General features: G+C 42.6%; 1 protein-coding gene across 12 annotated transcripts in view; it reads right to left on the bottom strand.

Annotated features, from left to right (window-relative positions):
• tnrc6c1 (trinucleotide repeat containing adaptor 6C1) overlaps window positions 1-25,448 on the bottom strand; it is a 725,104-nt gene that overhangs the window by 78,150 nt on the left and 621,506 nt on the right. The window contains exon 1 of one of the 12 annotated variants that reach the window (XM_068058111.1): window positions 6,360-6,441. The exons of the other annotated variants lie outside the window; for them this stretch is intronic. Within the exon in view, the coding sequence (XP_067914212.1) occupies window positions 6,360-6,384 (25 nt within the window). The 5' untranslated portion in view covers window positions 6,385-6,441. Of the gene's footprint in view, window positions 1-6,359; window positions 6,442-25,448 lie in introns of those variants that run through there. 12 annotated transcript variants of the gene reach the window in all.

Raw genomic sequence — 25,448 nt, 5'->3', positions numbered from 1 at the left:
CTAGTAAACGGTCCCTGTACTGCCTCCAACGCATTCACATCCTTCCTTAAATAAAGGAGACCAGCACTGTACACAGTACTCCAGATGTGGTCTCACCAATGCCCTGTATAGCTGAAGTATAACCTCCCTACTTTTGTATTCAATTCCCCTTGCGATAAATAATATTCTATTAGCTTTCCTAATTACGTGCTGTACCTGCATTCTAACCTTTTGCGATTCATGCACTCCGACACCCAGATCCCTCTGCAGCTCAGGGCTCTGCAATCTCTCACCATTTAGATAATATGCTTTTTTTTATTCTTCCTGCCAAAATGGACAATTTCCCACTTTCCTACATTATACTCCATTTACCAGGTCTTTGCCCACTCACTTAACCTATCTATATCCCTTTGTAGCCCCCTTCTGTCCTCTTCACAAGTTACTTTCCTACCTATCTTTGTGTAATCAGCAAATTTAGCAACCATACCTTTGGTCCCTTCATCCAAGTCATTTATATAAATTGTAAAAAGTTGAGGTCCCTGTGGCACTTCACTCATTACATCTTGCCAACCAGAAAATGACCCATTTATGCCTACTCTGTTTCCTGTTAGCTAGCCAATCTTCTATCCTTGCCAATATGTTACTCCCTACACTATGAGCTTTTATTTTCTGCAATAACCTTTGATGTGGCACCTTATCAAATGCCTTCTGGAAATCTAAGTACAATACATCCACTGGTTCCCCTTTATCCACAGCACATGTAACTCCCTCAAAGAACTCCAATAAATTGGTTAAACATGATTTCCCTTTCACAAAACCATGTTGACTCTGCCTGATTACCTTGAATTTTTCTAAATGCCCTGCTACACCGTCTTTCATAACAGCTTCTAACATTTTCCCTAAGACAGATGTTAAGCTAACTGGCCTGTAGTTTCCTGCTTTCTGTCTCCCTCCCTTTTTGAATAAAGGAGTTACATTCGCTATTTTCCAATCTAACGGAACCTTCTCAAAATCTAGGGAATTTTGGAAAATTAAAACTAACGCATCAACTATCTCACTAGCCGCTTCTTTTAACACCCTCGGATGAAGTCCATTAGGACCTTGGACTTGTCAGCCTGTAGCTTCAACAATTTGTTCAGTACCACTTCCCTGGTGATTGTAATTTTCTTCAGTTCCTCCCTCCCTTCCATTTCCTAACTTAGCTAATTCTAGGATATTACTTGTATCAATAGTGAAGACCGATGCAAAATATCTGTTCAATTCATCTGCCATTTCCTTATTATCCATTATTAATTCCCCAGACTCACTTGCTATAGGACCAACCCTCACTTCGTTAACTCTTTTCTTTTTTAAATATCTATAGAAACTTACTATCTGTCTTTATATTTCTAGCTAGCTTTCTCTCGTACTCTAATTTAACTTCCTTATCAATCTTTTAGTCCTTCTTTGCTTTTTCTTAATATACTGTCCAATCGTCTGACCTGCCACCCATCTTTGCGCAATTATAGGCTTTTTCTTTAAGTTTGATACTATCTTTAACTGTTTTATTAAACCACAGATGGCAGGTCCCACCCTTGGAATTTTTCTTTCTCGTTGATTTGCCAGTTCACTTTAGCTAACTTTGCTTTCATGCCCTCATAATTGCCCTTATTTAAGTTTAAAATACTAGTCTTGGACCCACTCTTCTCTCCCTCAAACTGAATGTGAAATTTCAATCACATTATGACAGTGATCCCACTCACCATCCTGGGATCTCTGGTGTCCTTGGTACTGCAGGAGAGGCCCTGCAGTCACCACTGCTCCCAGTGGTTGGTCACCAGCTCTGGAGGTGGGAGTTCATCCCTTCAAGGGGCAGCATGCAGTTAATTGCCTGCCTGCCATTAAATAGCTACGGGGGTCCGACGTAGGGGTCACCGCACCCACCCCCCAACCTTCTGGTCTGCCGCTAGGACTTCCATCTTGAAACAAAATTCAACCCATTGTCTTTACATCCACCCAAGCCTTGACAGTTACATCTGCCTTCCCAACTGGACTGTTCACGACCTAGTGTCCTTTCTGACCCCAAATTGAGCTGCTGAAACCCCATCAGCAGATACATAAATGCAAATCTCTTTCTCATCACATCCTCTCCATCACCAAGACCCACTTTTGTAACATAACCAACCTCCACCTCTGCCTCAGCTCATTTGGCACTGAAACCCTCTTCCGTGCTTTTGTCACTTTAAAGCACAACTATTCCAATGCTCTCTTGGCTAACCATCCTCCATCTCTGTAAACTTTAGTTCATCCCTTCTTCCTCTAACTTACACGGTACCAAGCTTATCTTACCCATGACCGTGTGCACATGCACCAACACTGGCTCCCAGTCTCCCAACACCTTAAATTTAAAATTCTCACTCTTGTTTTGAAATCCCTTTGTAGTCTCACCCCTCCCTACATCTAACTTCCTACAACCTTCCAAAAACGATAACTCTGGCTTTTATGCGTTCTCCATTCCATTCATCCCATTATTGGCATCTGTGCCTTCAACAGTCTAGACCTCAAGCTCTGGAATTCCGTCCCTCAACCTCCATCTCCTTCTGTTCTGTCTCTCCTTAAAACATATCTTTTTGATTTAGTTTTGGTTACCCCATCTATAACTCCTCCTTTGGCTGTCAATTTTTGTCTAACATGGTTCTGTGAAGTGCCATGGGATGTTTTTCTATGTTAATAGTGTTGGTTAAATGCAAGTTATTGAATACTTCTATGGCACTCTTTTCCATCATAAGGCTAACCCTAAACTCTACCAGTTTGTGGTCACCATAGCCAAGGTGTCTCCGATTCATGTGTTCTACCATCTTTTGGTCATTACTTACTATTTGGTCCAATAGGGCTCCTGCTTGCATGGAGGTCCTTGGCCAACAGTACATCCAATATTATGTTCCATGTCATGTTTTCATTTCAGTTTCATCCTTTAAATAAATTGTAATTGGCCTGCTAAATTGCAGTCACTCATAATAACTGCATCTGACCTTGACTGCACTTCTCTTATTAGACTCAAGTTCTTGGTACAATCCATTCTTCAGACCTGGAGGTCTATAACAGACATCCATAATCTGTTTTCTCATCCTTATTCCTGTTCACAAAGTTTTCATAAATTGTTAATTATTCCATCCACACTCAGATCAAGATTCTCCATTTCCAATTAGAAATTCTGATCAAGACTATTTAAACACATGGAAAGGTTTAAATCTTTGGGACAGTACATTGCGTAAAGCAGCAGCCTAAATAAAGGTAGGTAACCTCTAATCTTGCGGGCATGCATTATGTAAAGCAGCAGCCTAATAAATTGCATGCTATGTCTCTGTCTTATACACACCCCACAGTCTGGTTGAAAAGCTGCAGAGATCACTCTGGAAGAAAGTTTATATGCAAGCCTTCTTGGCAATATGAGATTGGGAACTCAAGTAAAGCCGTACCACTATTTTGAAAGGCATGCAAGACAGATTTAGGAAACAAAGTGACATGTTTTACAACAACTTATATTTATATCGCACCTTTAATGTAATAAACATCCCAAGGCTCTTCACAGGAGCATTATATAATGAAGTACACAAATGATATTAGGTTGAGATGACCAAAAGCTTGGTCAAACAGGTAGGTTTTGAGGAGTGTCTTAAAGGAGGAAAGCGAGGTGGAGAGGCAGAGAGGTGTCGGGAGGGTATTCCAGAGCTTGGAGCTTAGACCCAACTGAAGGCGCACCCACCAATGGTGAAGCAATTAAAATCAGGGATACACAAGAGGCCAGAATTAAAGGAGCTCAGATATTTTGGAGGGTTGTTGGACTGAAGGAAATTACAGAGGCCGGGAGGGGCGAGGCCACAAAGGGATTTGAAAACAAGGATTTTATCAAGACCTTGCTTGACCAGGAGCCAATGTAGGTCAGCAAGCACAGGGTGATAAGGGTACATTAAAGACAATGCATGACAGTGTAGCTTCAATATTTTCCTACCAAAAGATACCGGGGAAGATTTTTTTTCAGAAATTGAAAATCTCAATAGAATCTTCTACTCTTCTGGATCAGCTTCCCTTTCTGCATCCTACTGCAATAAATCACTGGAGTGCAACCACAGCAATTTATAGGGGGGGGGGGGGGGGAAATTAGAAAGACTGTCTGCCCACTGACAAACCATACATCACTGGAAGCACTCAGATGAAAGTGCCAGGACAAAGCACTGCTTTGTATGCACAGACCGCATCTCAAAATAGTATTGATCATTCAGATATTCGGACACTTAAATTACATGTTTACACAGACAAAGTGCTAAAACCAATTACTGAGGCATTGTAATAAGGTAGCAGCACCTTCATAACATTGCTAATTTATATGACTTTGAAGTCGTTTTAAATCCATTCATCCATGTGCAAATGTAATACAGGATTTTGTTGTTTAGAACATGTAAACCTTGAACAGAAATCAAAAGAAAACCGGATTAAACTGAACAGATGTGACTGCTCAAGTATTTCAGGCTATCAGAAACAATTCTTACTGAAGCAGCCTGAGCAGGATCATTTCTTCAGTGCTATGAACTATTTCCAGAGGTTAAATGCGAGCTTTCTTCAAAACAAGGCAGAACATTCCAAGAGTGGAAAAAACAGCTGCTCCTCAGGAGAAACAGACATTGCACCAATTCAGTAAACTATGTCATGACAGCAAAGCAGAGAAACCAAAATTAACCCCTTTCACTGCTCCATCCTGATGTCTCTGAATGGCGTATAGAAACAAAAGCGAATAGTTTAACCAACCCCTACCCAGCGAGATCAAAGTAGACAGTGAACGTATTCCTGCCCCCACCAACCCATCTCATCTCAACTGAAATCTGGCGCGACAAAGCTGCCTGGCCCAGGGGAGTGGGAAGCCCTAATTTAAATGGCTAAATCATGATCCAATTACATCATTGGGACAAGCAAGCCATTTTAACTCCTGGGATCAGAAGACCCGTATGGTTCTGAAACCATCAGCAAAATTTGATGGTGGTCAGCAACAGGCCAGAGGAGGATCTGGTAAGCTTTTTTTTTTTCAAAAAATGTTAACACTTCCAGCAGTCCAGGAGCAGGAGGAGTCAAACCTGGGGCCTTCTCTCCTCTGGGCTTTCCCTTCCCCAATCATGATTGACTCGGACCCCTGCCCGTCTTCCCCTACCATTTCAGATTTAAATCAGGGCTCAAACGTTTGCTTCTCTTGCCCTTCCCACTGTTTCAATTTTCCCTACTGTCTCATTTCCTCACCCAAAGGCAGAGGCACATGGTGAAGTACTGATCTAAGCTTCCTTGCACTACACAAAAGTGGCCATATTTCAAGTGCACACAAAAACCTTTAAGTGTTAAAAGGCTGCTCAACTGTTGGGGAAGATCACATCAAGTTTTACTCTGTTCCCTACACACACAGATGTATGCAATTGTTTTCCAGCGTGGGTCAATCAGTAGAAAGCGTAACTTATTTTTCGTCCATTGCACAGGGACACCAACACCAACTGCAGTGCTGTAGCAACAACCAGTTAACTAAGCATAAACTAGGAATTGAATCTGTGACCTTGTGCTTTATATAGTTCAGTACCAAATGAGTGTTGCAAGCCATGCCTTTCTTTCACAGAATAGAATCAAAATATTCAAATTTATAAACATTTACAGAGAAAGTTGAGGAAACAATTTAAAGCATGTTCCTAATTGCATATTGCAAGAAAATTATATCTTTTGCTAATTGATTATTTCATAATTTTATGCAGATCATAAAAATTCCACAGCTTTATTAGCATGACCACTAATCAGAATTATTTCAAACTTGGTGTCATTAAAAAGTAATGCTAAAAAACAATATTTTAAAAAAGTCACAAGATACTTAACCAACACCATTCATACCAAAACTGATCAACCACACCATGCACAAAGGTATGTATAATTTTCCATTAGTCTAAGGCATCACTATAATCTCAACAGAATAAGAGCAAAGAATCAAACTTTATGTCCCTTAGATGCTTTATAGTTAGTTTAAAAAGCTGCATTACTGCCAGAAACTAAAGGGACAGAAAGACTGAGTGGCAAGTCTTTTATCTGCACATTATTGCCAATTGAAGATTTTCAAGAGTCAAAAAGTAATGTTCAAAAATAAGCACTATTTAAGCAAAAATATTTGTGAATTGACATTTTATTACAGTGCTTATGCAAGATGCAGTATTCCTTTAACAAACAACCAATGTTAGGAAGCCATTTCCTCAGTTTTAACAGCCAACCACTTCAAATTGTATGCAGCAGCGTTCTAATGTAATGCAATACATTCAGAGAACAAAGCGGCGATTAATTTGGCATTTTTCTGCTCTACAGGGGACTGCTGTGAAAAATACCTGACTGAAGGTGACGCCCAACCATCCTAGGAAACGCTACATTTTGTGCAAAGTTGCCTTCATGTCTGCACCTACGCTCGCCTGTGCTTTCTGTTTCAATATGTCGGCTGTATACCGTTTAAGCCTCATCCTGTCTACATGCCAGAAACACTACTCTGTGTAGTGTACACTGCTGACAACCTGCACTTGCTCAGCCCTCCCCTGTTTGGAAATGCCCTTCTGAGATGGGATTCAATATTAAGATATCAGCGACAAAGAATCTAGCTTGATTATCTAATTACTGATGACATTAAACCTATCTTCCTTTCTTTAAATTCTTTAACTGTCACAAAACATTTTCTTCTGGCAATGCAATTAGCACTAGCTGTTTTTTTGAAAGTCAGCCAAAAAAACAACCGCATTCATTGGTTGGCTGCATGCAAATAAGCTTCTGTTGTATGCCTTTTAAAAACAGACATCGTTTGGCATACCATTACAGCTCTAACGTTCAATATAGAGCTAATATATACATGGGCTTGATGCCAGTTTCAAGCTTTACTGTCTAATCTAATCCACATTGGAACTAAGTATTAAAAAAGAAAACATTAATCATTTAGTAGATTGTTTGAAAATGTAGTTTAGAAATCTAGCACCTTCACTATAAAACACTTATTATCTGCTACATTTAGTGCTTGCTAAAACACGCCCACATGAACATTCTGAAGTCCCTGGATGGAAAGACACGCTTTGTGGTTCAGCTACAGCTTGTCAACATATGCCAATGTCCATGCAGGCTCGTATGAATAGCTCGACGAACAAAATGCCTTTATTACTTGTCTGACTGTAAATTATAACTGAGTCTGCAAGACAGTCGTAGGCAGGAAAATCCATCTTGTTGTAGACTTGCCAAGGTGAGCTGAAGGTCATGGAATGCTGCCTATCTTTAACAGCACTGAGCACAGACTTTCAACTTGGTTGCTAGGCCACAGTCCTTGTTATCCAGATTGCAGTGTAAACTAAGCCTGAAGCTTTAAGCACCATCAGGTTCTGTAGAATTATGAGCAGCTCCCAGCTGCTACATCAATCAGCAGTGCAGAAGAAACTGAAAACAATTTATGCACTCAAGACACAAGCAGCACATCTGAACAGCAACAGAAAACATTGAGAATCCTTATTTTGCAATTTGTGGACTAATTTCTGTTGTTTTGGAGTTTACATAGTCAAATATGATATATTCACATTACTTATACAATCAGCTGCATGGGAGTATGTTATTCATTTGTACAGTAATGCAACAAAAATGTTCCATTCAACAGCAGCTTGTATTTGTTTAATTTTTTTAAAAACACACAAACACCCTAGGCACTTCAAAGGAGCATAATCAGACAAGAAATGACAGTCAAACAAGGAGACGTTTTGGCAGATGACTAAAAGCTTGGTCAGAGGTGTGTTTTAAGGACCGTCTTAAAGGGTGAGAGAGAAGTGGAGAGATAGAGGTTTAGGGAGGGAATTCCAGAGCTTAGAGCCCAGATGACGGATGGGAAGAAGGAATTGGGGGATGTGCAACAAAGCTGGGTAAGGTTCAACCATGTCAACTCTTGCGAATTGATCAAGAGACATGACTTTTTATTCCCAACTATGTTCCCCTCCTGCTTACGTTCCACTGTTTTGCACTCTCCAGCGTAAAGAACTTTCAGGTGTGTACCTGCGTAAGTAGCATAGAATTGCAAATTGTTCCTTATTGGTACTAAAAGAGCAATGCAAATGTACTGTTCACCAAGTATCTATTATTTACATGGCCATGTCCATTTGCAATATTAAATAATTTCAAGATATTGCAAATGGAAATAATTAAAGCTGATGACAGACTGATAATCAAAACCTTTACATTTTATGGGTGGGGAGTGATACCTAGGTGATACATAAGGTATTGTGTAATTGTGTGGGACAGGCTGGATGGACTAGAGCGTCTTTACCAGTCAGGTATTATTCATATGCTTGTATTAACTTAACTGCCATAATCATAGTTTGAATGATGCAAATTTGGAAATTATAACCGTTATTCCACTGTAGATAAATGTATTTTAACTTAATGAATTAAGTTGGGACACGCAAGTTTCATCCTAGAATCGTAGAATGGTTACAGCAGAGAAGGCCCATCGAACCCAAGTTTCTCTCTGCAAGAGCAATTTAGCTAGTCACACACCCCTGCCCTTTCCCCATAGCCCTGCAATTTCTCTCTCTTCAGGTGCTTATTCAAGTCCCTTTTGAAAGCCACAATTAAATCTGCCATCATCACCCCTTCAGACAGTACGTTTCAGATACTAACCACTTGCTGCATGAAGTTTTTCCCTCATGTCATCTTTAGTTCTTTTGCCAAATAGCTTAACTCTGTGTCCTCTGATTCTCAACCCTATGCCAATTGGAACAATTTACCTCTATCTACTCTGTGTAGACCCCTCATGATTTTGAACATCCCTCTATCAAATCTCCTCTCAACTGCCTCTTCTAAGGAGAATAGCCCCACCTTCTCCAATCTATCCACGGCATGAAGTTCCTCATCCCTGGAACCATTCTCATAAATCCTTTCTGCATCCTCTGTAAAGCCTTCAAATCCTTCCTGTGCGGTACCCGAACTGGATACAAATACTCCAGTTCAGGCCAAACCAGTGTTTTATAAAGGTTCAGCATAATTTCCTTGCTTTTGTATTCTATTTATAAAGCCAAGGAACCCATATGCCTTTTAACTACTTTCTCAACTTGCCCTGCCACCTTCAAAGATTTGTGCGATTATAACTCCAGGCCCCTCTGTTCCTGTATCCCCTTTAGAATTGTACCTTTCAATGCATATTGCCTCTGCTTGTTCGTCCTACCCTAATATATCACTTCTCTGCATTAAATTTCATCTGCCATATGTCTGCCCATTCCACCAACCTTCTATGTCCTATTGAAGGCTATCACTATCCTCCTGCTCAGTTCACAATACTTCCAAGCTTTGTGTCACCTGCAAACTCTGAAAATTTTCCCTGTATATCTATATTAATGACTTAAACTTGGGTAAAGAAAACAGTGGTCCTCGTACTGATCTCTATGGAATCCCACTGTATACTTCCCTATAGTGTGAGAAATAATCATTCCGCCACTACTCTATTTCCCATCACTCAACCAACCTCATATCCATGCTGCACCTTCTATTCCATGAGCTTCAACTTTACTGAAAAGTCTATTATGTGGCACTTTAACAAACACCTTTTGGAAGTCCATGTACACCACGTCAACTGCATTACCCTCATTAACCCTTGCTGTTACTTCATCAAAAACCTCAATCAACACAATTTGCCTTCAACAAATCCACACTGGCTTTCCTTAATTAGCCTCCACTTGTCCAAAGTGACCGTTAATTTTGTCCTGAATTATCGTTTCTCAAAGCTTTCCCACCACCCTAAGTGTCTGCTGTGTTTATCCTTACACCCTTTTTGAACATGGGTGTAACATTTGCAATTCTTCAGTCCTCTGGCACCAGCCCAATATCCGAGCAGGACTGGAAGATTATAGCCAGTACCAATGCAATTTCCACCCTTACTTCTCTCAGCATCCTTGGATACATCCTATCTGGTCCCGGTGACTTATCAACTTGAAGTACAGCCAGCCTTTCTAATACCTCCTCTACCAATTTTTAGCCCATTCAGTATCTCAACTACCTCCTCAGTCACCAGGACTCCACAGCATCGTCTTCCTTGGTAAAGAGGGATGCAAAGTCTTCTCTTAGTACCTTAGCCATGCCCTCTGCCTCCATGCATAGATCCTCTCTTCGGTCCCTATTTGGCTCCACTCCTCCCCTTACTACCCTTCCATTATTTATATGCTCATTGAAATCTCTTGGATTCCTTTTTATGTAAGCTACCATTCTCTTCTCATGCTCCTTCTGTGCCTCTGATTTCCTTTTCTACTTCAATGCTGAACTTTCTATATTTAGCCTGGCTTTCACTCGTATCAACAACCTGACGTCATTTTCTGCTTCATCTTACTCTCCATTTCTTTTGTCATTTAGGGAGCTCTGGCTTTCTTTGTTCTACCTTTCTGCCTTGTGGGAATGTACCTCGACTGTACCTGAACCATCTCCTCTTTAAAGGCAGTCCATTATTCTGTTACAACTCTGCCTGCCCATCTTTCTTTCCAATTTACCCAGGACAGGTCCATTCTCAACCAACTGAAATTGGCCCTTCTCCAATTAAGTATTTTTACTCTTAAGTTACTGCTTTTAAATAGCTAATCTAAACCTTGATACTATGATCATTGTTCCCGAAATGTTCTCCTACTGACACTTGATCTACTTGATCCACCTCATTCCCCAGAACCAGATCCAGCAATGCCTCCTTCCTCATTGATCTGGAAACTTATTGAAGAAAATTCTCCTGAAAACACTTCAGAAACACTTTTTCCTCTCTGCCCTTTACACTATTATCCCAGTCTACATTAGGATAATTAAAGTCCCCCATTATCACTACTCTATAGTTCTTCGACCTCACTGCAATTTCCCTGCAAATTTTCTCTACCTTTCCCACGAGTTGTTGACTGTAGAATATACCTAGTGCAATGGCACCTCTATTGTTTCTTAACTCTCACCAAATAGATTCTGTCCATGACCCCTCTAGGACAGCCTCTCTCTCCCCAGCACTGTAATATTCTCCTGAATCAATTCTGCACCTCATCTTTCCCTCCCCCTATCTTTGCGACAAGAGGCAGCAGTTTCAGCCAATGGTGACTGGTAGGAAGGCGAATCCTTTTTAACATACAGGAATTACAGGTAGGTCTTTTTTTTTTAAAAAAAAGAGTCTTTACTAAAGTATTTTCAGATTCCGCAATATAGTTTTTGTTGAGTGCTCTGACCTGTTAGAGAATAAACCAATAAATGGGCTTTATAAATCAACTGTTAATCTATATTGTTTGTGTTTGAAAAAAGCACCTAATTATTTTTATATCAAATCACTTAATTTTAAAGAGTTTGTCTCGATTTACAAGATATTGGGATTGACATGTCCAGGTTACAGATGTGGGAGGGGCAAGAACAGGAAGAAATTTTAAGAAGGTGAATTTTAAAATCATGGTGTTGTTGAAATGTGAACTGCCGATTTAATGAGTCAACAGGACTAGGTGCAGTTTAGGATCTGAGCAGCAGAGTTTTGGATGAGCTCAAGTTTATGGAGGTGAGAGGACAGAAGGCTGGCCCGAAGCACATTGAAATAATTGAATCTGGAGGTGTCAAAAGCATGGATCAGTTTCAGCAGCAGATGGACGAAGGCAGAGACAACAACAGGTGACATTAAGGAGGTAGGAGCAGGCTGCTTTATGATGGAGATAATATGGGGTTCAGCTCAAGGATAAATAGTAAGTTGAGGTTGCAAATAGTCAGGTTCAGACTGCAACAATAGCAAGGGAGAGGAATGGAATCTGTGACTAGGGAACAGAATTTTTGGAATGAGCCAAAGACAATGTATTGCGTCTTCCAAATGTTCGATTAAAGGAAATTTTGGTGCATCTAGCACTGGATGTCTGACAAGCAGACTGACAGCACGAAGGCAGTGGAGGAGTTGAGACAGTTGTGCAGTAGAGCTGGATGTCGTCATCACACACGCGGAACCTGACGTCATGTCTTCGGATGAGTTCATTGAAGGTCAGTGTATAAAGAAGAAATAGGAGGGGGTCAAGGATAGTTACTTTGGGAGCTCCAGAGGCAATGATGCAGGGGTGAGAGAAGAAGCCATTGCAGCAGATTCTCTGGTTAAAACTTGATACCCAAGGATGAAACTAGGCAAGGGCAATCCCACTGAGTTGGACAATGGAGGAAAGCTTTGCCAGTTATGAAGAAAGGTCACAGACCTGAAATGTGAACTCTGTTTCTCTCTCCACAAATGCTGCCAGACCAGTTGAGGATTTCCAGCATCCACAGTATTTTGCTTTCAATATAATGGAGGAAAGGTGTTAGAGGAGGATGGTGTGATCAACTGTGCCAAAGGCTATGGGCAGGTTGACAGTGATAAGGAGGGACAGAGCACTGTGTTCACAGAAAATGTTATTTGTGACTTTGATTAGTGCCTTTGCAGTGCTGTGATAAGGACGGAAACCTGATTGGAGATGTTGAAACATGGGACAATGGGAAATGGATTTGGAAGGCGACAACACGTTCAATAACTTGAGAAGAAAGGGAGGCTAGTGATGGATGAGGCAGTAGTTTACAAGGTCAGAGGGGGTCAAGGGTAGGTTTCCTTTTTGAGGAGGGCAGCGATGCCAGTACATCTGAAAGGGAGGGTGACAGTACCAGAGGACTGGGAACCGAAATATATGAACCATCACACATAGAATGAAGGTGATGATGCCGTGACAGATTTCTCCATCACAAGGACCTCATACTTCCATCTCATCACCTCTGCTTCAGTCCATCTGATCTGACAATGATAATGCTGGAGATGGTTGTTGCCTAGCACTTGTGTGGCATGAATGTGACTTGTGTTATGAAAACCCCACATGACAAATATTAATTCCACTGAATGGAATGTTGCCTAAGACTTTTACTGGAAATTCTTGCAAATAACTTTCTAACAAAAAGTAACCTGGCAGCCAAAATGGCCACGACAACTTGCATATGGAACAGCAACAGAGTAGACCGGAGACAACATTACTGAGGCAACCTAGCCAGAATAATGGGGTGCTCTCTGATTAAATTAACTGAGATGTCTTTCCCAACACCATCAACAGCCATTGACACCCACTGACTTTGAAAGAGCCAACACCCACCAAGTGTGACTGGGAAGCCCGAGGGGTGAGGGGAGGGGGTAAAGCCTTGAATCTCAGGGAAAATTCCAGAAGAACCTCATTAAAACACAAAGAGATGGTAATGTCCTGTGACAGCTTGTGCAACTGTGGGGAGGTTGCGAGTTGTGACTCAGACTGCAGACAGTATCTGTAAGCCATCAAGGGAGCAGCACTCACTCTCTCGTACAGATCCAGAGAAGGCCCTGCTGCAGCTGGTAAAGCCAAGTCTACAGACCACCACAACCAACAACTGAGATACAAGGGTCAAAATTCCCTCTTCTGCCTTCCGGAGCCTGAGAAGCAAGCCCAAACCATGGCCCAGTGAGGACTTCAGAATTACAATTTCAACTAAGGACTCTGGGACTGCTGAACTGTATAAAAATTCCATTTATTTCAGACTCTACTCCAAACACCCAACTCTGTTTTCCCTCTGTAATCTATTTGTGTGTGTCTCTCTCTCTCTTGTGTGACTGTGAGCATGGATGCATAGCATGTTTTAATGATTTTTAACAATTTAGAGTGATAAGGATATTAAACTTACATCTTTCTTATTGAAACTCAAGAAAGCCTGTCTGATTGGTTCTTTGGCAATTATATTAGAGGAACAGGAACAAGTGCTCACTGAGGTGGTAAGTTCAATCACTGTGCTTAAAAAAGGATAAACCTTGTTGCGGCCAGACCAGAGAAGGGGCGAAAGGGGAGAACGAGACCCTTCCTCACCTGGGCGCAACACTTGTCACTTATCAGCCTAAGCCTGGATGTTGTCCAGGTCTTGCTGCATGTGGGCACAGGCTGCTTTATTATCTGACAAGTTACAAATGGAACGGAACGTTGCACAATTATCAGGAAACATCCCCACTTCTGACCTTATGATGTAGGGAAGCTCATCGATGAAGCAGCTGAAGCTGGTTGGGCCTAGGACACTGCCCTAAGGAACTCCTGCAGCGATGGTCTGGGGCTGAGATGATTGGCCTCCAACAACCATTCCCATCTTCCATTGTTCTAGCTATGACTCCAGCCAGTGAAGAATATTCCCATTGACTTGAATTTTATGAGGGCTCCTTGATGGCACAGTTGTCAAACGCTGCCTTTATGTCAAGGGACATGAATTTCACCTCACCTTTCAAGGTTATGTACTGGACAGGTATGTACTCTATTTGTCTCTCCCTTTCACCAGCAGGTTTCTTACATCGCTTAGACACTGCAGTAATGCCCCCATTCTCTCCACCCTCTCAAGATCACTTGAGTGAATTAGGGGACAGTAACATAGTGGTAATCTTACTGGACTAGCAACCCAGAGGCCGGGACTAATGCTCCGGAGACGCGAGTTCAAATTTCACCATGGCAGTTGGGGGAATTTAATTAATTAATAAAATCTTGAATCAAATTATAGTCTCATAATGAAACTACTGGATTTTTGTAAAAACCTATCACAAATGTCCTTCATGGGAGGAAGTCGGTCATCCTTATCTGGTCTGGCCTATATGGGACTCCAGACCCATAGCACTCTTAACTGCCCTCTGAAATGGCCAAGCAAGCCACTCAGTTGTATCACACAGCAACAGAAAAGCCAAATAAAAATAAAACCGGATGGATCACCTGGCAAACCAGAAAAGACAAAAGGTACACCTTGCCCAGTCAACTCTGCAAAGTCCTCCTCACCAACACCTGGGGACGTGCCAACATTGGGAGAGCTGTCCCACAGACTAATACTATGTCAGGCTGTTGCTTGACTACGCACCAAATCATACCTTAAAACCAATGTCCCAGACTCCTCCATTACCATTCCTGGGTATGTTCTGTCCCACCAGCAGGACAGTCCCACTAGGGGTGCCGGCACAGTGGTATAGAGTCAGGAGGAAGTGGCCCTGGAAATCCTCAACATTGGCTCTGGACCCCATGAAGTGTCAGGGCATCAGGTCCAACACAGACAAGGAAACCTGCTGATTACCACTTCCCTCAGATGAATCAGTCCTTTTCCATTTTGAACACCACTTGGAAGAGGCACGGAGGATATCAAGCACACAGAATGTACTCTAGGTGGAGCATTTCAATGTCCATCACCAAGACTGGCTCGGTAGCACCACTACCTACCGAGTCAGTTATACAGCACAGAAACAGGCCTTTTGGCCCATTGTGTCTGTGCTGGCCATCGAGCACCTAACTATTCTAATCCCAATTTCCAGCACTTTGGCCCGTAGCCCTGTATGCTATGGCGTTTCAAGTGCTCATCTAAAAACTTCTTCAATGTTGTGAGGGTTCCTGCCTCTTCCACCCCTTCAGGCAGTGTGGTTCAGATTCCAACCACCCTCTGGGTGAAATTTTTTTCCCTCAAATCCCCTCTAAACCTCCTGCCCCTTTCCTTAAATCTATGCCCCCTGGTTATTGACACCTCCGCTAAGGGAAAAAGATTCTTCCTATCTAACCTATCAGTGCCCCTCAATTTTGTATACCTCAATCAGGTCCTCCCTCAGCTTTCTCTGCTCTAAGGAAAACAACTCTAGCCTATCCAGTCTCTTCATAGCTGAAATGCTCCAGCCCAGGCAACATCCTGGTGAATTTCCTCTGCACCCGCTCCATTGCAATCACATCCTTCCTATGGTGTGGTGCCCAGAACTGTACACAGTACTCCAGCTGTAGCCTAACTAGCGTTTTACACAGCTCCATCATAACCTCCCTGCTCTTATATTCTATGCCTCGGCTAATAAAGGCAAGTATCCCATATGCCTTCCTAACTACCTTATCTACCTGTGCTGCTGCCTTCAGTGATCTATGGACAAGTACACCAAGGTCCCTCTGATCCTCTGTACTTCCTAGGGTCCTAACATCCATTGTATATTCCCTTGCCTTGTTAGTCCTCCCAAAATGCATCACCTCACACTTCTCAGGATTAAATTCCATTTGCCATTGCTCCAACCATTTTACCAGCCCATCTATATCGTCCTGTAATCTAAGGCTTTCCTCCTTACTATTTACGACACCAATTTTCATGTCATCTGCGAACTTACAGATCATACCTCCTATATTCACATCTAAATCATTAATGTACACGACAAATAGCAAGTGTCCCAGCACCGATCTCTGCGGTACACCACTGGTCACAGGCTTCCATCGGAAAACCAACCCTCGACCTTCGCCCTCTGCCTCCTGCCACTAAGCCAATTTTGGATCCAATTTACCAAATTGCCCTGGATCCCATGGGCTCTTACCTTCTTAACCAATCTCCCATGCCAGACCTTATCAAAAGCCTTACTGAAGTCCATATAGACTACATCAACTGCTTTACCCTCATCTACACATCCAGTCACCACCTCGAAAAATTCAATCAAGTTAGTTAGACACCATCGCCCCCTGACAAAGCCATCTTTGTCCTTTTCCATAACTACCTTAAATCTTACAGAGTTATGGTCACTATCACCAAAATGTTCCCCCACTGACACTTCTACCACTTGTCCCACCTCATTCCCTGGGATTAGGTCTAGGGGCGGCACAGTGGTTAGAACCACAGCCTCACAGCTCCAGCGACCCGGGTTCGATTCTGGGTACTGCCTGTGCGGAGTTTGCAAGTTCTCCGTGATCGCGTGGGTTTTCGCCGGGTGCTCCGGTTTCCTCCCACAGCCAAAGACCTGCAGGTTGATAAGTAAATTAGCCATTGTAAATTGTCCCTAGTCCAGGTAGGTGGTAGGGGAATTGAGGGAAGGTGGAGATGTGAGAGGGTAATGGGATTAATGTAGGATTAGTATAAATGGGTGGTTGATGGTCAGCACAGACTTGGTGGGCCAAAGGGCCTGTTTCAGTGCTGTATCTCTAAATAAAATTTAAAAAAAAACTCTTGTTGGATTTTCTACGTGCTGACTCAAAAAGCTCTCCTGTATGCATTTTAAGAATTCCGCCCCCTTTAAATCTTTTGCACTAAGACTATCCCAGTTGATATTGGGGAAATTGAAATCCACTACTATTATTACCCTATTACTTTTACACCTCAGAGATTTGCCTGCATATCTGCTCCTCTATCTCTCCCTGTTTGGAGGCCTGTAGTACATTCCCAGCCAAGTGACTGCCCCCTTTTTGTTTTTTAAATTCTACCCATATGGCCTGATTTGAGGAACCTTCTAAGATATCTACCCTCCTTACTGCAGTAATTGACTCCTTGATCAACAGTGCAATGCCACCTCCTCTTTTATCCCGTCCCGTCACGCCTGAAGATTGTATACCCTGGAATAGCTGTCAGTCCTGCCCCTCCCTCAACCACGTCTGATAACAATATCATATTCCCATGTGCTAATCAATGCCCTCGATTCATCTGCCTTACTAGTAAGACTCCTTGTGTTAAAATAGATGCAATCCAACCTTGTATTTTTCACTTGTGCCTAACAGGTCTATATTTGCTCTGCCTTCCAGACTGACTCAGTTTCTCTTCTATATTTGACTGTGCATCACCCCCTACTGTACCTCCACTTTGTACTCCACCCCCTGCCAAATTAGTTTAAATCTCCCCAACAGCACTAGCAAAACTCCCAGCAAGAATGTTGGTCCTATTCCGGTTCAGGTGCAACCCGCCCAACTTGTACAGGTCCCACCTTTGCCAGAAATTGACCCAGTGATCCAGGAAACTAAAGCCCTCCCTCCTGCAACATCTCCTCAGCCACGCATTCATCTGCTCTATCCTCCTATTCCTATACTCACTAGCACGTGGCACCGGGAGTAATCCAGAGATTACAACCTTTGAGGTCTTGCTTTTTAACTTGCTATCTATCTCCCTAAATTCTTGTTGCAGGACCTCATTCATCTTTCTACCTATGTCGTTGGTACCAATGTGTACCATGACCTCTGACTATTCACCCTCCCCTTTCAAAAAGTCCTGCAGCCGCTCCGTGACATCCTTAACCCTAGCACCAGGGAGGCAACACACCATCCTGGAGTCACGTTTGCGGCCACAGAAATGCCTATCTGTACCCCTTACGTATCCCCTATCACTATAGCTCTCCCACTCTTTTTCCTACCCTCCTGTGCAGCTGAGCCACTCGTGGTGCCACAGACTTGGCTCTTGCTGCATTCCCGAGAAGCTACCTCCCCCAACAGTATCCAAAGCGGAAAATCTGTTCGATAGGGAGATGGACCCAGGGGACTCCTGCACTACCCGCCTAGTGATCACCCATTCCCTTTCTGCCTGAGCAGTCTTTACCTGCGGTGTGACCACCCCCCTGTACGCGCTATCCACAATGATCTCAGCCTTGCGGGGATGCTCCACAGTGGCTCCAGCCTCTGCTCCAGATCCGAAATGCAGATTTCAAGTAGCTGCAGCTGGAGACACTTACTGCACACTGGAAGTGTCCCTGACTTCCCACATTGCACAGGAGGAGCACTCCACATTGCCGAGCTGCTCTGCCATGACTTACCCTTAATTTATCCCCTTAAATGGTCCAAAAATTTAATTATTTACACTAGGGATCTTGATTCCCTAAGAAAAATAAAACACTACCTAATATATTAAAAAGGTCATCCTGAAGGATGTAGCTGCCAGACTGGGCCTGCAGCAGGTGGTGAGAACCAACGTGAGAGAAAAACCTACTCGACTTCGTCCTCACTAATTTATTTGCTGCAGATGCATCTGTCCATGACAGTATTGGTAGGAGTGAACACCACACAGTCTTTGTGGAGACAAAGTCCCGTCTTCACACTTAAGACACCCCCCAGAGTGTTGTGTGGCACTACCAATGTGCTAAATAGGATAGATTTCGAATAGATCGAGCGACTCTCCACTGGTCGGAGTCATACCTAGCACAAACGAAGATGGTAATGGTTGTTGCAGGTCAATCATCTCAGCCCCAGGGCACTGCTAAAGGAGTTTGAGAGTAGTGTCCTAGGTCAAACCATCTTCAACTACTTCATCAATGACCCTCCCTTCAGCATAAGATCAGGAGTTGGGACGTTCACTGAAGATTGCACAGTGCTCAGTACCATTCTCAACTCCTCAGATACAAAAGCAGTCCGTGCCCGAATGCAGCAGGATGTTCCTGCACCACATGGACTGCAGCGGTTCAAAAAGGTGGCTCACCATCACCTTCTCAAGGGCAAAAAACATTACAATACGATATCACATGAATTTCTCCAGTCAGATTTGTCAACAGAAGACGCTCTCACACTTAAATCAGCAAATCACATGAAAGTCCCTGATCTTACTGCAATCACGAGCATGACAAGACAGCTGGCTTATTGCAGCTCAACATAATTCCCGTTACACTCTCATAACTAGTGAACAAAACTCCTTTTGGCACTATAAGCATTTCTGGTATTAAACTTCTTGGATGCCAACGCTATTTGAATAACCAAAGGTTAGATGGAATGCAAGGTGCCCTCTGAGGAAATATGCTATCAAAGGGAAATACTTCTGATCATCCAGTGTCAAAAATACAAACAACCAAACAATGAGAAGGATTTAAACATATGAAGGGAAGTCTTGTCACCTAGATCTAAAAGACGAATAGGTGAACTTATTCAACTGAAGAACCATTACAGAGGAATAAAAAACAAAAACATTTCTTGGCTGAAATGCACAAACTGGAAACTTTTTAAAGAAAAAAGTTATTTTAAACTTAAATGAAATCATATTAAACTTTTGGAAAAAAATATTTAGCAAACTAAGAAATATAAACAGAATAACCACACTATTTTACAGCAAAAAAACAACAAAAAGAACTTCCCATCAGCATTGGAGAGAGTTTAAACTGGGATCTTTTTAAAAATTACTCAACTACTCTGAATATAAAAAGCAGCTTTTGCCAAGTACATTAAAGAACAAACTTTCATTTATGTAGCATCTTTCACATTCTCAGGACTTTGAGCCAATGAAGTACTGATGTGCTCAAGTCTCTACAGTGGAGCTTGAACCAATAACCTTCCAACTCTAAGGCTAGATTGCTCCCACAGAACCAAGACAGACATTGTTAAATCACATTGCCACTTGAGATGCTGCATCAGTCATGCAAAACACAATTAAAAATAAACAGGTACAAGGATCTCTGATAGCTCAGGCATTTGCTGAACCATGTAGACCAATAAGGTTCTTGGACCAAACCCTGTTCTGGAGTCTCTGCAAGGGCAGCAGAAACAGTAATACAGTTGTCAGTACTCTGGCATTCAGAGAAAACTGTTGATTACTACAAACCAGTAACTTCTGCTGAAAGTGCACAAAAGGGGCCGAATCTTCTTGTCCTGCTGCCAGAAGTGGCGACTGGCACACAAGGGCCACACGCCACCACAATCTTGCATTCGGGGGCTCATTAACATATGCACAGTGGCTGCACCCCCCCCCCCCCACCCCCCCAATCACATGGCAGAGGCAGCCTCGGCGATGCCGTGAACGGAGTCACCTGAGACAGGAGCAGGTGCCATTTTTAAAAGGCTGCCAGCCCTGCAGACAGTTCCAAAGATGCAGTGTTTGCCCTTACCCGCCTCCCCTATGCAAAACATGCAGATTTTGCCTCGTCCCCCCCCCTCCGCTGTGTAAAACATGCAGAGTTGGCTCTTTCCATCCCACGTGCTGGCAGAGCAACGCAGTTCACCCCTTCCATCCCACTTGCCGATAATGATTAATGGGTGCAGAGTTCCAAACCATCCCCTCATTTCTGGCTACTTAAATTTAATGCAAATGGTCGTGTTTGCTGTAAAAACCAATAAGAGCAGGGTATTACCTACCAATCTTTGCAGGCACAAGGACGGGAATGTGAAGGTACGTGAGTGCTGCACATCGAGCTGAATATTCGAAACAGCTTCTGGATCGTGGCGAATTCCATTAAAATGTATGCAAACAGGCAATTTCAATATTTAAAGCATGATCCCGCCGTGCAGCAGCAGAGGTGCTATCACGGAGCTTCCCTGCCACCGGGAAGATTGGGTCCGGCAATCCCAACGTCGGGCTTCGTGGCAGGCCGCTGCTGCTCTGATGTCCCAGCCACACCCCCACCACCCCATGGAACCAGATATCGGGAGGAGAACAATACCCCAAGCCAAGGTGTCTGGTGAGGATAGGACTGCTCTCCACAGTGATGGCCATGTCACCTGCCAGCATTTACTGTCAAAGCTCAATGACTGAGGCCAAACTTCTAGACTACTTGCATCACAAGCCCAGCAAGGAACTAATATATTCAGAAGATGAGGTGAAGGGTGGGAAAGTACAGAAAACATAAGTGAAAAAATAAACATAAAAATGCAAACAGGAAAAAAGATGTTTTGAAGAAAATCTGCAGAAAAGGTAAACTTAAACCCATTAATAACTTGGTTCACATAAACCCCCCCCCCAAAAATCACATATTTAGGAGGTGTACTATTGCCCATTTTATGTCCCCTCAAAAGAGCAGATGGTTAATTAACCAAGCCAATAATCTGCTTTAGTCTCATGATGCAGTTCTTGGTTACGCAGTTCGATCATAACTGGACACACGAAGCTAGATTCGAGTTACTTATCTCAATTCCCTTGCATCAGCTCCTACTCCAAGCACCAGCTGTCCATCAAAGCACCAGTAAAAGGTATCCTTAACAATCATACAATGCAATGAAAGGATAGGCACCTTCTAATGGATCAAGAACATCTAAAAACAGTCATTTCACAAGTTTTCAAAGGTTTGAATAAAAATACATTGATGAATATTGGAATTAGCACATGACAAATGAAAAAGGTCAATTTATTTATTCAATCAGCAATAATTTAAATCCAACTTTACAACAGATGGATAATATCCTTCTGTGCTGTAAACATACACGGTCTGTCCACAGCTACAGGGAGAGCAGGTTAGTAAGATTAGTTCTGGATTGTTCCAACATAAAGCTGGCATAGAAATATGGGCTATATATGATGGAATATTTCAAAACATATGCAGTTCAGGGCATGGAAGAGCATGCAAATATAAAAAGATCAAAGCATACTTTCAAAAGGGTCAATAGATATGACGATTGTGGCCCAAAGTAACAGCTAACGATATGGACATCTTGGTCATTTTACATAGTGCAGAACCAGGAGGAAATATTCTAATTTCAAACAGACACGTGCTTGAGGAAAGGGAAGATATTTTAGAATTCTTAAAGTTCCAAAAATTTAAAGAACAAAGAACTTGCATTTATAGTGTCTTTCATGACCACAGAACCTCTATTGACTGTGTAGCACTTTAGAATTGCAATCACTTCTGTAATGTAGGGAAATGCAACAGCTAATTTGTGCAGAGCAAGGCCCTGCAAACAGCAAATAAGAAAGTAACAAACAAGATATTCAACTGTTTTAGTAATTGTGTTTGAGGGATAAATGCTAGCCAGGACATGGGAATAACTCCCCATCCCTTCTTTGGATTGTGCCATGGAATCTTTTACATCCACGAGAGGGCAGCCATGGCCTCAGTTTAATGTTGCATTGTTTATGACAAAGACGCACAGATACACCGTGCTTCGTTTTCTGAAAGGTAACTTTAGTATAGTTTCAAAATTAAATTTTTTTGTATTGCAAAACAATAGATTAAATTCCAAATTAAATGCCAGATACTTGCTTGAACTAAATCACACAACATGCTTCTATTTCAAGTGATGGCTTAGCTCCTTTCTTCCGACAAAACACCAGGAGACAACAGACTGAAACACAACATCGAGTTAGGCTCAGACATCATTTTGGTGAGTGAGGTCAGGTTATAAATTCTTTATATAATTTGGATTAAAGGATGCCAATACCAAGCTAAAACTTACAAAAAATGCCTCATTTTTATAACATTGCCAATATTATAAAGGCTACAGAAATGAATCTAAATTTGAGACCTCAGTGTTGCAGATATTCCTTCAACCACTGGACAACTCCCCATGCAATGCAACAGGTACCGCTCAATATCCTGATAAGCAAATGTCAACTATGAGAGCCATTTTGGTCCAACCACTTTAACAGGAGCAGATCTTTTCAATTTGATGTATTTTTGAGTCTTCTTCATTCTTTGATTAATGTTATTTGTATGATTTTTACTTTCCACTGGTTGCCTTCAGCTCGTACTTCAATTATCTTCCTGGCTTAATATCTGCAGTTATAACTACATGACTTGGAATGACGGATACTACAATAGCCAGCTTTTTTTTTAAAAACAATCAAGGAACAATCGATTCCTTAGCACTTTCTGTAAATCTAAATTTATCCTCCACCGAAATCGTGCCTTTAGACCAATGCGTGTGAAATGGAAACCAAATAATTCACATCAGCAATATGGCTCTGAATATTCATTTTCATCCATTGTGACGGAACTCACACCAGCCAAATGGAAACATATTAACTTCGTCATATGGGACACTACTTGAAACTTTTTACTGGACATTGAAAAGAACTTGTTTTAAAAAAAAAGAACTGACTAGCTGAAAACATGCTTGCACATTTGCATTCGGTGAAGACAAGGACTAGCTGCGAGACCGTTGAATAAAGAGACAATGGGAGTGCTCACTGATTCAATTAGCGAGATGGGTTTTGTCAATAGTGGCAATCAACATCCTTTGAGTATGTAAGACTCCACCCCCATCCCCCGAGTGTGTCTGGAAAGCTTTGAAATCCATCAACCCTCCAAGAAGTTGCCATTTCAAACAGAGATGGTTACATGACCTACCTGCTGGCCAGACTGGGGCTTTCTGAATTGTGCCTCTCAGAAAGGAAAAAGACCAACCGACTGGCAGAAGAAAAAGTTCCCCTCTCCACCAAAGTCCCAGGGAAACCACGGTGGCGGCTTCAGCCTCAAGACTACAGAACTTTCCAGGCGACCAGCAAGAGGACAAGTGAAAGCTCCCATCTGCCTTCTGAAACCAGAGAAACAAGTCTGCAATTGTGCACCAGGCCCCAGCAAGGACTCCAGGTTTAACTTGAATCAAGGACATTACATCAAAAGACAGTACCTGTATTCCATTTATTGCCAATTCTACTTCAACTACCCCACTAACCCCCTGCCCCAACTCTTTCTTCCCATCTGTATCTATTTGTGTGTGCGCATGCGTGTGTGTGTCTCTCGTATGCATGCGAGCATGGTTGCGTTGCGTATTTTAGTAATTTTAACCAGGTTAGAGTGATAAGGCTAATAAACATACATCTTTCTTGTTTAAACCCAAGAACACCTGTCTGATTGGTTAATTTGCAATTGTAGTTAGAGTGCAGTGAGCAAGGGCTCAGAGGTACTCAGCTAAAAATCGCTTTTAAAAGATAAACCCTGTGACGGCCAAACCAGGAAAGGGGTGCGAGGGGAGCCTGGGACACCTTCCTCACCTGGTCGTAACACTATGTCTTGTGTAGCTGATAGCATAATATAAGCACTGCACAAAGAACAGCCAGGCACTGTGCAAATGACGACTGGAAACACCTATGCAGTCGTATTCAGCTGGCCTCCGACACTGGAAACATCAGAGGAATATATAATGGCATTAAGAGAGTTTTTGGGCCAACCATCAAGAAGATCGCCCCTGTCAAGTCTAAATCAGGGGACACAATCAATGACCAACGCAAGCAAATGGACCGCTGGGTGGAGCACTACCTAGAACTGTACTCCAGGGAAAATGTTGTCACTGAGACCGCCCTCAGCGCAGCCCAGTCTCTGCCAGTCATGGATGAGCTGAACGAACAACCAACAAAATCAGAACTCAGTGATGCCATTGATTCTCTCGCCAGTGGAAATGCCCCTGGAAAGGACAGCATTACCCCTGAAATAATCAAGAGTGCCAAGCCTGCTGTACTTTCATGAACTGCTTTGCCTGTGCTGGGATGAGGGAGCAGTACAACAGGACATGCGTGATGCCAATATCACCCCCCTCTATAAGAACAAGGGTGACCGTGGTGACTGCAACAACTACCGTGGTATCTCCCTGCTCAGCATTGTGGGGAAAGTCTTCGCTGGAGTCGTTGTAAACAGACTCCAGAAGCTGGCTGAGCGGGTCAACCCTGAGGCACAGTGCAGCTTTCGAGCAGAGAGATCCACCATTGACATGCTGTTCTCCGTTCACCAGCTACAGGAGAAATGCCGCAAACAGATGCTCCTTTATGTTGCTTTCATAGATTTCACCAAAGCTTTGGACCTCGCCAAAGATATGGTCTCTTCAGACTACTAACAAAGATTGGATGTCCATCAAAGCTACGAAGCACCATCACCTCATTCCATGACAACTTTCCTATCCTGAGTGGCGTGAAACAGGGGTGTTCTCGCAACTACACTGTTTGGGATCTTCTGCTCACTGCTGCTCTCACATGCGTTCAACTCTTAAGAAGGAATTTTCCTCCACACCAGATCAGATGGCAGGTTG

Source organism: Heterodontus francisci, chromosome 26 (assembly GCF_036365525.1).
Source record: "Heterodontus francisci isolate sHetFra1 chromosome 26, sHetFra1.hap1, whole genome shotgun sequence".
Lineage (NCBI taxonomy): Eukaryota > Metazoa > Chordata > Chondrichthyes > Heterodontiformes > Heterodontidae > Heterodontus > Heterodontus francisci.
The sequence above is the reverse complement of the archived record's forward strand: the minus strand, read 5'-3'. Positions and strand labels throughout refer to the sequence as shown.